The 15,241-nt window shown below is 42.7% G+C and overlaps 1 protein-coding gene across 1 annotated transcript in view; it reads left to right on the forward strand.

Annotated features, from left to right (window-relative positions):
• Window positions 1-15,241, forward strand: part of LOC124788970 (ATP-dependent translocase ABCB1-like) — a 329,202-nt gene that overhangs the window by 135,367 nt on the left and 178,594 nt on the right. Inside the window, exon 9 of the mRNA XM_047256259.1 lies at window positions 6,842-7,066. Coding sequence (XP_047112215.1) covers window positions 6,842-7,066 — 225 coding nt within the window. The remainder of the gene's footprint in view (window positions 1-6,841; window positions 7,067-15,241) is intronic.

A 15,241-nucleotide genomic window follows, 5' to 3' on the forward strand; every position in this document is an offset into this window, starting at 1 on the left:
CGCCTAGTACACGTCCACCGCGGCGATCGGGGGCCACAGCACAGTTGCGACACCTGAGGATGGGCTTATGACGGTCAGAAACCGATCGTGATAACAAAAGAAATTTGCAACTGAAGCGGTTTTTTCAACCTCTAGTATAACGTTCAGTTGCGGATGTTCTTCCAACAGGATTGTTTGTCATTATTGCTAGCTTTTGTAAATATTCATCTTCATACATTCACTTTTTGTCTTGAAAGTTAAGACGTGATCATTATTCTATTACTTAAAGCATTTAAACTCATTCTCTTATTTACATTATGACGGTTTTTTCAATGCGTATATCCATTGAGAGTTCAAGTTTATGTTATTTGATCATTGTTTTAAGCGGTTATCTGTGTTTACACGTACTTATCGATAACCCAGAGAGGTCTATCGATATCTAGTAGACGGCTCACAAGCACCAGCACTCTGACTGTGGTTTATCTGTCACCCAGATTAGATGTGGCCACCCTAAATATTCTACTGTCTCAACGTAGTACCTATCTTCCGTTATCTTCATTAACTACTTTTCATCCCAAAAGTTAAATTCTCCACACATCCGTTACTTCCCATCTCATGAATTTGTTTTATTCCTTATACTGTGGATTTCCTAAATTGCAGCGATTGATAATCTGTAACATAAACAAAAGCATAATACGATTCTCAACTCCTACCTGAAAATTACAATACAATGTTATCATATTTTATGTGCTTTTTTTCCTGGGTCGATCCTTACCTTATCACCACTTATACTTAATGGTTACCGTGTTTCACACTCACAGTGGTTCGTGGTCTTTTTCTCTTTTATTGCAGGCCCGTGATTATCTTACTCTTTTCTTCAACCAGAGTTATGTTAAGTTCACTCTTTCATCGTATGGCGTTCTCTTTTTTCTCTCATAGTTTTCGCCCAAAACTTCATCTGTCTTTCCTGTCAACAGAATATGGAGATACACAAAAAATATCACATCATACTCTCATCCAAATAGCAGAAACTCATTATTGTTTTACTAATCAATTACACCCACACATTTCAGTGTTCCTTCAGGTCTACTGAAGACTCACAGCGCAGCGTTCCTTCATGTCCGCTGTCCTCAAACTCCCGTAATCTCTTTGCTACTTAATATCACTCACACAAACTCAGATCATGTAGCTTATTGTTTCTTGCTCAGTGCTCAGCTCAGTGCTCTGGCAACCGTATAAAAAATAAAACTAAAAAAAAAATGGTTCAAATGGCTCTGAGCACTATGGGACTTAACATCTATGGTCATCAGTCCCCTAGAACTTAGAACTACTTAAACCTAACTAACCTAAGGACATCACACAACATCCAGTAATAAAACTCAACCAACAAGTATGTCATCATAAGTGGGAAACTACATCTAGTGATCTGTTTAATGCTTCACTTCTCAGTACCACCTGCACCATCTCCCTGACTTCTCTGGATGAACTTGGACTAGTTTGTGTGAAAACTCTTTTATGACCTTACGATTGTCTTACTTTTGCATAGGATTAGTTCATGTTATTACTACATCCTCTTACAAAAGACCTGATGCTGGATGTTGTGTCTCAGTTCATTTCTGCAAAATTGCTTAAACATCTTGACCTGCCAAATGCGTTTTTTTCCAATCGATTTGCAGCTACATAGAGATTCTGATTCTATGGCGTTGTGATGAACGATTTTTCAGATGCAGTATGTTGCTGAAAATACATACAGGAATATGATGCTTAGATATCAGTTCTTCTTTGACCGCTTCCACCATCATCCACTGTAACCTTCGTTTCTCTCATCAGTCCTCTCTGATTTTCCTTCCTCTTCTCAATTTTTGTGCATGTCCTTTCCAGCAGTAATCTTACAGTATCATATTGGCGTTTCCTTGTAACAATTAGGTAGTCTACAATTCCTCCTATTCAGTCTCCATGGGGCTGGTTTGTCAGAGCTAATTTTGATGCAATTCCAGTAGCCTAGTGCGGTGAGGCATTAACTGAAAATTTGCCAGATATGTGTCGCACGATCATTGTTGAGTATGACAGTACAAAAGACACGTTTTAGCAGTCTTTCTCATTATCCGCTGAGGGAGGGGGCAGGGGGGGGGGGGTTCGAAGCCAAGTGGTATCGTGGTGTATAGTCAGCAAATTCCAGTGCAGAGAGAAAATTCATTCTGAAGTGTACACCTTCATTACACATTCCATTAAGAAGTCCTTAAATTTGCTGAGTCCTCATTAACAACTAACGCTTCTAATTGTGTCACTGGATAATTTTTTCTCACGTCACTCAAAACACGACTACCAAAACCAATGGTTTCTTTCATTACTTACCCATCCTGTTCGACTTCTTGAAGCAACTGAAAGCCAAAACCGGTCCTTAATGCATCCCAGGACATACAGGATTTCTTGCTTAGGTCTGGCCAAACAAGTAACGTCTCACTAACACTTCTTTCAGTTCTCTGAACTCGCCTTGTTCTACCTTGGTCCACTTCCATATTACATTTTTCCTGTCAAATTCGGTGTGATAACGATAATGCCTAAGAATGGCTTATAGATATTCACTGACTCGAGAAATGCACTCACTTGTCGCTTAGTTCTTGGTACTTAGTACCTTTCAGTGGCTTCTAACTTTTGTGGGTCTGGCTGAATTCTATCAGCAGGTATCACATGTCCTAAAAAACATACTTTCGTGGGTCCAAACCCTGAGCTTTCTTGAAAGCTTTTAGTTGTTGTTCTGAGATTTCGTTGTGTTCTTTCCATCTCAGAAACCACTTCGAGTAAAGTATTCAAATTTTCAGGGAGTAATAACATGCATATCCTGAGTCTACTGAACTAAAATAAGAACCTAATGTTGTTTATAATTAAAATTATTTAGGATAACGTACAAAAAAGTACACACAATATTAACAGTGTAATTTAAAAATTGTATTTCCGTATGCAGTGTCTGAAATGCAATTATTGTAGTTCAGTAGACTGAGAACATACAGTTTAATGTCCTGTAAAAGTTTCATGTCAATGGCTACAGTGGTTCCTGAAATACAGGGAAGCCAAGGGACTAAATTTATCATTGTCGGGATAGGGCGTTCCAGCTCCCCTTACTGAAAACTTTTCCGATGTTCATTCGCCTTGTGCAGACCATGACAATTGTATTAGTCTTATAACCTTACTTATACGTAGAGTATTAATTTCTTAAAGTATTTATTCAAACAACGACTTTTGGCTTGCAAATGTATTAGTCGACCACAATATTTTTGCAACTGGGTCTGAGGGCAATTAGTCAGCTCACGAGTTTACTTTTGTGCTTGAAGCCCATCAGAATGAGCTCGGCTGTGTTAAGGAGCAGACAACTTTTTCGTGAACATATTCTGAGTTTCCCAGTGTGTATGACAGTTGAGGAAATGTGTATGGTTTTCGTTTATTGTAGCGTCACTGCATGTTTCCGATAATGGCCGCGGGAGGCAAAGAGCAATATTATCGTGGCTGGGCAGTAGCTCCTTGTTGTTCCCTTTGGTGTGATAGTTTCAATCTGTGACTCACTAGTGCTGACATAGGATCCTAGCAGAAAAAGTGGCCACACTCTCTTCGGAAAGACAGTCTCTAATGACCTCGATATCGACGGGATGTTAAACTCTGATCTTACTTCTCCCTTTGTCAGGAAAAGTGGCCAAGGTGTTTTACGGAATAAGAGATAATTTCTTCCGTGTATCAGGAGTAACTCTACATATCAGATTGACTTCTAATCCTTTTGTGTACAAAGTTTTTCCTCTATGAAGATTTTAATTAATTAATTTTCTTATTTAAACTCGTCTCTGTTCTCTTATATTTGGATTAATACAAAATTCCGATTTTAAACGGTCTGATGTAGTCGTTTGATATTGTTTGAGATACTAGGGCATAAATATGCCTAGAAAATACGTCTGTAAATCAGAACAACCAACATAGTATCCTGTTGTGATGGCGTTGGCTACGTTACCCCTTAGGAAGGAAAAAGTGCTCACTGTGTAAGCCTTCAGAAAAATGCATGTAGTTCTTTTGTGTTGTTACCAGTTAAACTACTTTCGTCCTGCAAGATCTGTGGATTCTTTGATTGTTCTGGGAGAACTCTCACCAAACCAGAACACATGGAATATTAGTTCACTTTAGTACATAAATGAGTAAAAGATTTACTTATATTTGACACAGTTCATTACCACAGTATTATTTGATAGTGTACAACTGTCACTGACTATTACAGCATCACTTGATGTGCAGATTAACGAAATGTTCTCTTGAAGTATAAAATCAAACATTTATGGAAGTACATTTCACTAGAATCTTTAATTGTCGATGTCCTACACATTGATGTTGACTGCTGTAGCTGAGGTCTCTGATTGTGCTGAGCTCTTGCATGTCCGACACTGTATTTACCTCAGTGCGCTGCTATGCTGAGAAGGAGGCGTGGCCTTCTGGAGTGCCTCCCACTGGTTGTTGCGGATTGCAGCGAGCCCTCACTAATGTCTGTGATGTCGATTCACATTGCCGACCTCGGTTGGCACCGCAGTCTCTGGCCGATACCTCATTTTGTATGGTAACATATAGATTTAAAATATGTGACAAGCTTTTATCAATAATCGTGGTTTGGCGAAAAATCAATTATCTGTAGAGTGGACACATTATCCTACACTCCCATATCTGATAGAGTTGCGGATTTGAGGATCTGCTGATAGGGGCTCACTTTTTTAGAATTTGAACTGCCAAGCTAGGTAGATCTCAGGATCCTTCAAAGGAACAAATCCAGCCCCATCCGTTGTCCCATGCTTGCTCAGCTAAGCTCCTCCTGCTTGCATGTGATGTCTCGGTCTATATGAGACGTAAAACATTGGCTCCTCCTGTACCTCTTATTAATTTCACGGCAAAATTTCACCTACAAGATTTTACAGCACTTGAATTCGAAACATATTATTAAAATTAAATAAGAGCGAGAATTATTCATTTGTGTGGCCCTAGTGTCCGAAATTGCTTTTTAACTCTTGAGGGTATTTTTATCCTGTCGTTGCAGCTACAAAAATGCGTAATTTTTTTACCAGACGCATTTCGCTTTATTGAGTTAAAGCCTCATCATCGGTCTGTAATTAAGTTACTTACATTTTGATTTGCTTTTAGATCAAAAAACAGTTCGGTAAGAATAGTTTTATTTGTACATGCGGTGATTTTTCGGCTGATTTCTCGATTACATCGGGAAATGCCGTCTGCTAGTACATCGTTGTTTTTCTGTGTAAGACACTGATACTTTTGGCCTAATTTTTCGATGTTCTGCAGCACTATGCATTTCTTATGTTTTTTCACATCACACTTTTATGCACAACACTGTATTCTCTTTGTTTTTGTACAAGCATGTGTTGTTGTTAGCGTTTTGTAGTGTTGCCAACATAACCCTTCCGCTACTTTGTCTTTGACCTACAACATTCTTTTTTTAAATTACATTATTGTAAGTGTGTAATTCTATTTAATTATGTTTTTGTGTATTTATGTACTGTGTAAGAGTAGAGAAGGAATAGTGATGGAAGGAGTTTTTTTAAGGGAGGGAGGAAACCATGATGAGTGGACGTAAGTATATAGCAGTGTGATGGAGTGTGAGTTAGAGGAGAAAGTGGAATGAAAGTGTGAGGGGGGGGGGGGGGGAGGGTTTGTGGCAGAGTGGGAGAGGGTGAAGGATGGAAATGGCTCATTTCTTTTTCATGTAATTTCATCAACTATTCTGTATAGAATGTGGTTTCCAATATTTGTCTGGTCATTGAGCAACTGTTTATTTTGTGTTAATGCATTTTGTCTGCAGAAATTTTCTTGGAAAGGGATGAGGTGTCTGTCTTTACTAATTTTTATGATATTCATGTCGCTTTCAACACCATAGGCCAAGCAATATTGAAGAAATAGTAGAAAGGATATGTTGGCAACACCACAAAACACAGACAACACATACTTGAAGGGCAAAAACAAACAGAATACAGTGGTGTGCATGAAAGTGTATTATGAAAAACATAAAAACAGCATGGTGCTGCAGAACATCTAAAAATTAGACCAAAATTATCAGTGTCTAACACAGAAAAAGAAGATGGGCTAGCAGACGGCATTTCCCTATGTAAGCGAGAAATCAGCCGAAAAATCACCGTAAATACAAACCAACCTATTCTTAACGAACTGTTTTTCGATCTAAAAGCAAATCAAATTGTAAATACCTTAACTACAGACCACTGATGATGCTTTACCTCAATAAAGGGAAACGAGTCTGGTGAAAAAATCACGAATTTTTGTAGTTAGTAGTTAATGAAGAAGTAGTTTCGAGATTTCACGTTCGATGGCTCTGAGAATACTTGTTACAAGTCAGTATCCATTATATGTGCTGGTTTTCTTCAGTGTGAGTTTGAATGCCGAAGAACAACACGATATGGTATAGATATGGTATAAGAATATAGTATTTGTAGTATCTGCTGCAGGCATTCTAATACTCGTTCCTGAGACCGCATTGTAAGTCTCACTCGGTTTGCCAGTAGCATGTGGATTACACAGCAAAATTTCTTCATTGTTTATCAACATTCTGTATTTGTCAGTAAAACTGTTTGGGGCAGGACGATATTTTGTGGGTTCAGTCTCAAGCAACCATAACCTGACAGGACGGAGAGTTTGTTGGCACTGTGCCAAAAAAATCTCCGTCCTGTCTGGGTATGTTACTACCCTGAGATATGGATTCATCAAGAAATTATTCGAACTAGAGTGATTCAGAACATGCAGATAAAGGCAAGTGGTATTCTACGCTGCTCACCAAATCAGCCACTTAAACGAGTACTTTTTCCCATTACAGGTATTTTTCTCGGTGCTGATGGCTTCCTGGATGTTAGGTATGGCGTCGCCCTTCATCGAGGCGTTTTCGATAGCCAGAGGCGCGGCAGCGAAGGTGTACTCCGTCATCGACCGGAAATCACCCATCAACAGCATGTCTGAGGAAGGCAAGAGGCTTCTAGCGGTCAAGGGCGATCTCATCTTTAAGGACGTACACTTCGAGTACCCGTCACGCAAGGGTGTCAAGGTGAGTGCCCAAATTTTAACAGCACGCATGTGAAACATGGTAACGCTGCTTCTCCTTAAGTGTACGTATTTATCTTTTATCAATAAACGTTTTTCAGATTGTTAATAATAACACTTCGGCTCGATGCAGAGCTACAGATTTAACCTCACTACGGCAGCTTGAATGGCAGCATTGCTCAAACAGTTGCCAGTACGACTGAGGAGATCGCGGTCCAGACTTTTCCACAACAGAACCATCTGAGCTCGGAATCTCTGTCTTATAAATAAGCAAGACTAACCACTAGATCACTAAAGCTTCAATTCTCCTGTTTGTTATTCGTGATAACGTTCAGCATGGGTGTTCTACAGGTTTTAGAAGCGTTTAAAGTAACAAACCAGAAGCTGGCCGGGGTGGCCGAGCGGTTCTAAGCGCTACAGTCTGGAACCGCGCGACCGGTACGGCGCAGGTTCGAATCCTGCCTCGGGCATGGATGTGTGTGATGTCCGTAGGTTAATCAGGTTTAAGTAGTTCTAAGGTTCTAGGGGACTGATGAACTCAGAAGTCCCATAGTGCTCAGAGCCATTTGAACCATTTGAACAAACCAGAGAGTGTATTTCCACACAACTGCTTCCTTCGTAAAAACTGGGCAAAACCTATTGCATAATTACTGGCCTCTTTTGTCTTTGCTGGCCTCGTTATACAGGACGCTTCATGTACAAAGTTCGAAATCGTCGATGCAAATTTTTGGCTCCTAATTTCTATTCTTAGGCTACAGTGGTCGCCTTATTCGGAATTATTAAGTGTGGACGATACTACAAAAGGACGAAATGTTAATTTAGAAGAAAACGTTGCTTCTGTTCGTGAAATCCATTATAGCTGAAGAACTGGGTTACTTGCTTAATGAGAAGGACACTCACTTGTCAAAATCGGTATTACTGGATCCAGTTAATGTACTCGCCAGAGAAAAAGCCTCACTTATTTTAGTAGTATATTTTTGTTGGCTTTACATCTATTTGCACTTAAATTATCTTGAAAAGTGCAAGTATTAGGGAGTGTTCAAACTGTGCAGTTGGCCGAGTCGTGTCGAGTCAGGCAGTGACGCCGCGGGATATCAAATCCATTGTTCCGTGTTCTGGTGTTCAAATTACTGCCCGTCCACAACAGTACACTGGAGGCTGGTCCGTCATGTGCTGGCAACATTCAGAATGTTTAATGTGTGAGCCGGCGCAAGCCAGTAGAGCCATGCTTCGGCTTCAGCGGTAAGTGTTTCAGATGTCTTCCACCTATTTTATCAGAAGCGTCACAACACAAGATTTTTGTTTGTTTGTTAAAGAAGATCTACGCATTCAGGGAGGAAAGCTTACAAGTCTTTTAGTGACACAAGCAGAGTTACTTAGTCCATCTACGTTTACTTAGTCCAACCATTTTCATTCATCTGTAACGACGGGAAACTAAAGAGCCATATTTTCTTAAGGTCTGCAAACGACCGATAGGATATGGTTTGGGAGAGGCAGATGTCTCACACCGAAGTGTGCACACTGACTATACTGCACCGAAGGTACACTGCGAGCCTTCCACTGATTCCAGTGATGCCGTCGTGCAGTGCGCGCGCGTGCGTCAGCGCGAATTCCAATGCCGGAATGTGTTGCGTCCGCGTCCGGCCGTCCAGCCTTGCAGACGTAGCGCTCCTACTCGCACCGCAGGTAAGTGGCCGCCAGGCCTGTTGCCTGCGCTGGTAGCCCAGATGCATCCTGCTGGCTGCTCCTTCAAGCGCAACTCGTGGACCCCACGTAAAGAGCCGAAGGGAAACAGCCGACCGCCTTCGTTGTAGTGAGCCTTAGCAGCTATAGTTGTCCACCGAGGGCAGCTTGGTCAGTGGCCACAGACTCTCTGCATCCCGGAGGCCGTGACTTCGCGCCCCGGCCCCGCTCCCTGTGGACGGTATCTTGCAACCGGCCCGACGCTTAGTGCGGAGGCTGGCAGCCGCCCACTCCTCGTGCCGCTGCAGCTCCCACCCCAGCTATGGTGCATCCATGCAGAGGAGGTTGGTGGTAGCTTCAGTGGACCGCTTTGCCACCGATCACGAGAGGGTCGTCGTGGTTGGCCTGCCACTTAAACAATCGTCATTCGCTCCAGTTCGAGACGTGGGCAAAATGGCGAAATGACTGCCCTCATTTGAGCCTCTGGGCTTGCTTATTTATTCGTCTTTTCCCTACGCCTCTGACGTAGTTCCTCTGGAGGGAGCAAGTGGAGTGCTGTTTAATATTTACAACGTCAGCTTTCCTCAGCCTGTTTCAGCCCCAACGCACAGAACAGCAAGCGCTGTTGTAACTGAAACGTATGGATTTTTCCCAGCATGTGTTGCCCTCATTTCTTCACATTTGTACAAAGCGCCCACCAGGACGTATCCCCTCGCAATCATTTTCTACATATCAACACTGCCCGCGCGTGCCAAACGGTGTGACAATCGGTCCCTTAACTACTCCCTTCCAGCCTGTACTTGATGGTGGAGCAGCGTGCCCTCCCCCTTTCCGAGAACATCCCATATCTTTAATTTGGTGTCCCTCCCCCCACCTCACTTCTAGAATTCATTAATTTACATATTGAGGCAATCTCTCGAATTTACCATACAGTATTCTGCTCACACTTTACTGCTGCCATGTCACATTTATCATACCCTTATACAATAATTAAGACCTTAAAACTAATTGCCCCTCAAGCATTGTCGGTCAACCATTCTACCGGTAATTGATCTATTTGCACTTCCACAGCCCGTGCCCTCTTGCGTCTTACCCAGAAATACAGTATGCAAAAACCTGCTACAAACACGCCACAACTGTTGGTCGATACGCGCACCGCTGATACTTCGTGCTCCTGTTCTTCCTGGATATGGTGTGCATGCTGCCACATTTTTTCCATCGAAATTTCCCCTTGATAGGTCACCCTTAATCTGACCAGAATCTGCAAAAACTCGGGGTTAAGTGAGTCATTTAAATACGTTACATTTTGAACGGGTAATACCCTCAGATATCCTTCTGGTCAATACAGCGTATTCCGTGACAATGTCATAACAGCTGAGTCCATAAGCATAGCCAGAAGACGAAAATCCGTCCTGACTACCTCACAAGTCGTGCCATTAATTATCATTCCGCCTTCCCGAAGCTCGAGTTTTTTCAACCCTATGGTCTGTCTCCTTCATAGCAGTTCATCCATACATTTTCCGGAGTGAATATGGAGTATAACTAATGAGTCCGTATTCTCATGAAGTATGTTCGGGGTGGCAGGAGGTCCTTCCCACAACTCATCTCATTTACTTCCAGCAGGAACAAACCCGCTTCACATAACAGTACGCACTTGGCCACCTGGACAGATCACAACCTTCCTTTTCATACACCTTTCCAAATCCACCCGTGAAAGAAAGCCTGCCTGTCCTTTGAGACTAGCAACACTTCCCGTGTTCTCACCTGCATCCACTTACCCAATATCCTCCATTTCACTGAATACGGATGAACGCTGTAGCAGTGAAACTTCGAGTTTCTCCCTGCAACAGGTATAAGCGCCGCTGTATGCACCTTGGCTCCATCTGTTTCCACATCCACGCTAGCTATATGAAAGAACAGTGCCAGATCCTCTTGCAACACTTAGGCTATATACTGTAACTCCACGGGAAATTTGCTTCCTACCTGCTGAAGATCCATCATGAATTCCCTAGGTATAGCCAATACGGGACAAAGTTGCCCGTTCATTAGCTCCTATAATATCGTCGCTTTACTCCTAGCATCGCCAAGTTGGTCCGCTGGTACATGCTGCAACCTCGCTACATTCAATTCACTATCCAGCATACCTAGCTGCAAATGCATTTTCTCCAACTCGCTATTCAGCCCCTCCTTCGTTTCGCTAGCGCACCGGGTTAGCTCTACTGCTAACTCCTGTACTATTTTCGTGTAATTCAACACCTCTTATTGTAAGTTTGATTCCCGCTTTGTATACCACTCAACAGCATCCTTACTAGAACTAGACATCTGCTGAACCTGAACAGCTGCGCTGCCTAGCTCTCTACACTTCCTCTTCGTTTGCTATTCCGAATAATGTCTTTAACAGTTTTCCTACAGCAGTTACCGAGCTCTTCTTCCGCCGACTCCTAGCTTGAGCAACTACATGAACCAATTGTTGCAACTGCTCCTTTAGTTTACTGTAAGTGAACTACAACACCTGGATCTCGCCGTTTATCTACCTAAATAAATTATTCCCTTGTGCCTCTTTTTCGAAAAGGCATCTTCCAATCTACACACCTCATTCCTAATCTCCCAGATCTCCACTGTTGCTTTTAGCACCCACTTATGACTAGTAGGGCACACACCCGGTTGTCTCAAGAACATCACACCCAATCCTAGAGGCTGAACAACTGTTACCTGCCCTGCCTCGCCCTTGCAGACGTACAGCTACAGCAGGACCATCATCGTTCCTCACGATGTCATTACATACTTCTTACGCTTCGTAACTTTCACCTTCTGGTTGGGTGCCGATAATGGCAGTATCCCCTCCCTACCATTTCTTTAGACGGTTTTATGCGACCGGGGTGTATAGCAGACTTTTTCATGGGGAACAGTATCTTCACGTTGACCAGTGAGGTTATTCCACGACCTGGTGTGGTCCCAGGTATTTCGTTATAAATTTCTTCATTTTCCTCTTTGACGAATGGGACTATTTACTATTACCCACTGACCCAAGCGGTATTGCAGCAATTTGTCGATGCGTCTGTTGTTTCTTGCCCTCTGGTGCCTTCGTATTCGCCTTTTGTATATTCCTCCAAACTCCCCTAATTATTCTGCTAAACTTCATCAGCAACTCACCATCCAGTCCTAATTTAGGAATCAAAACTTCAAAGGGAGGTGGCTCTTTCATTTCGTACACCACCTCAAATGGTGACAAGTCTTTCGCAGTATGTATCTTTGAATTATAGGCACACTGCACATAAGGTAAATAGGCATCCGAATCGCCGCGCCTGGAACCTATGTAATACATATTTGCAACTGTCTTGTGCACTCGTTCAGTTCTCCCATTGGTCTGCAGATGAAACAGACTAGTCCGTAACTTCCTTGTACGCAGAACGTGGCATTGTTTCATTAAATTCGAAACAATCAATAATAATGGTCTAAGGCAGCCGAAACTTCCGTTTCCAGTTGTTTACTAACGTCTGAGCTACAATAATAGACCGTTGTTCCGACTTCGGTACCATTGCCAAAAATCGAGAAATGTGGTCGGTCCTGCAGGTGTTTTATTAAATGGCCCGAGGACATCCAACCATAGCACAGAAAATGGACACCTCTGGTAACCTTTGCAATGGCACGTTCTTGTTCGTAATGACGTTCCTCTTCGCACATTGCAAACAGTCCTTAACGTGCTGCTCCACGTTACGCTTCCTGTTCCTCCACTAAAAGTGCCCTGCCAGTCTATCGCACGTCGCCCGTCGTGATCTGACAGCATATGGTCGTGAGCTTGCTGCCAAACGTACTTCTGAGAACCCTCTGGAACCACCACACGTGGTCCACAACTCATCGTTCTACACAGCAAAGACACTTGCGTAATGAAATGTGGCCGTGACTAAAATTTCTGGTACTCCTTGTTCCTTTCCTGTGCCTGCTGCCACTCTTCAACGCACTTCTCTAGTGTACATAACATTCCTGCCCCACATCATAACGAATCTGCATTTGCGTATGATATCCCTGACTTCAGCATTACCTCGTACTCGAATTCACAAACCTTAAGTGTCAGCCGAGTTTTAAACTTTATACCATACAGATAAAATTGGAAATTCTTAATAAATGGTTCAAACGGCTTTGAGCACTATGGGACTTACCTTCTCAGGTCACCAGTCCCCTAGAACTTAGAACTACTTAAACCTAACTACCCTACGGACATCACACACATCCATGCCCGAGGCAGGATTCGAATCTGCGATCGTATCGGTCACGCGGTTCCAGACTGAAACGCCTAGAACCGCTCGGCCACTCCAGCCGACAATACATAATACCATACATAACTACCAACATCTATTTCTCCATTGCTGAGTAGCTACGCACCGGCGTGTTTACTGCCTTGAAGCATAAGCTACCGGATGCTTCTGACCATCTACAATTTGTCCTTAAACGCAGTCTACTGCCTTATTTGAAGCATTACGTGAAAGGCTCAACTCTTTCTTTAAAGCCGGAAAAACCAATACTGGATTTGAATTTTTCAAATGCCTCTGACACTTCTGCGACCAATGAAATTTCGTCCCCTTCTTTAGTAGCTTATTCAAGAGTCTGGTTATTTTATCAAAATCCGTCGCGAACCATCTACAATAATTACAGAGTCCAAAGAACCACCGTACCTGCTTCCTTGTTTGTGTTATTGGATAATTTTAAACTGTGTCTGTAAGACAAGTATCTGTGTATGCCATGCTCACTAAACACGGATGCCTCAGATAGTTTACCGGAGTTTGCAGAAAATGACACTTGTCCATATTTAACGTCAAATATGCCAATCGCAGTCTATTAAAGACATTCTCCAAATGTCCCACATGTTCCGGTAAATCCTTTGAACAGACAATTATGTTATAGAGATAGACCAAACAAGTGTTTGGCTTTGATCCCTCAATACCCCATCTAATAACCGCTAAAAAGTTGCCGGTGCGTTATTGAGTCCAAATGGCATGCATTTGTAATGAAAATGTTCTGCTGAGACGATAAACGCTATTTTCGGCCTATCTTCAGGCGACACATCCAAATGATAGTGTCCACTCCTGAGATCCATGGTTGTAAAGAAGCAACGCTGACCCAGACTATCCAAAGTTTCCGTGATGTTTGGAGTTGGATAAGCATTGGAAATGGTTCACGTGTTTAGATATCTGCAGCCAAAGCAAAATCTGTATTTCTGTGTCCCGTCCGCTGATTTCTTCGGCACGATAAAAATATTTGTGCTCCAGAAATTATCACTCAGTTCTGTAATATCATCCCGTAGTTGTTGCTACACGGTCTGGCTTCCTATAAATTGGTGATATTATGTCACTGGGGTTGCCGGTAACCCACTGTTCGCACAAAATAAATCTCTAAACCTCAGCAACAAGTTCTCCACAGCCGTTCGATCACAGCCCTTCAGATGACCTACTTTTCCTCATAACACTTCCGTATCGACAGTTAGCTTGTGACTTTCCTCTAGGCTCGACCTATCGAAGTCGTCTTCCAAGACTCCCACAGTCACTATTGTGGCACCCTTTGAAAGAGTCACCTCCCCTCTTCCAAAGTTATCCACACTTTCCAATATCGTCTGTTCCCATTAATGTCACTTTCATGCCCCAAACTCCTGCGGATAAAACAATGTGAACTAACCAACTCTGCATTGCTTAAGAGCGATTCTACCAAATATAATGTTTCCCTCGGTAAATTGCTATCGACTGAAATACTATCTTTCTCGTACCTGCTGGTATTTTATGCTGCTGATCGATCATTACTGAAACCGTACACAGTTTAGTTGGTCTCACCTCCATGATAGGTGAACCTTGTGCCATTGTCTCAGTTGCTACTGTTTTCCCCATCTGAAACGAAGTCCTACTCAGTTCCAATGTGCGTTACAAAAGATCCTAACATGATGATTATCGTGGAAGTCTAGCCTGAAAATCAATGAATAACCTTCGCCTATGCATGGCAACACCTCGATGCATTCACTGAACTTTTACAGACGGAAAACTCCAGTACTGCCGTACCCAATGATTCCACCCTATTATCGCCAACGCGAGGTAACCAATACCGTAATGGCCCCAGTCTCCTCTGCCCCATGAGGTTAAAACTGATAACGGACACATTCGCACCTGTGTCCACTAAAAATATCTGTTTCCTGCTGCCCACTAAGTTGAATTCTGTCTATCACTAACTTGTGCAGTCTTATGGTCTATCTGTACTTCCTTCCGACAATTGAAGCAATTCAGTTTGTGTTTGACAGCTGCTTCCCTTGACAGCTTTCCACCTTTCCCGCCTCTACACCCAAATAACCGGTGGCCCTGTATGCCACACGCATAGAGCTCTGGTTACTTATACTGCTTTCTTACATGCTCCTCCCGACCACATCAACAACACTTCAGAAGCGAACACGCGGTGGTCAACTCTCTACTTTGTGACGATATCTACGTCCTCTATAAGTGTTGTGATCCTAAGAGCT

This window comes from Schistocerca piceifrons, chromosome 3, assembly GCF_021461385.2.
Source record: "Schistocerca piceifrons isolate TAMUIC-IGC-003096 chromosome 3, iqSchPice1.1, whole genome shotgun sequence".
Classification (NCBI taxonomy): Eukaryota; Metazoa; Arthropoda; class Insecta; order Orthoptera; family Acrididae; genus Schistocerca; species Schistocerca piceifrons.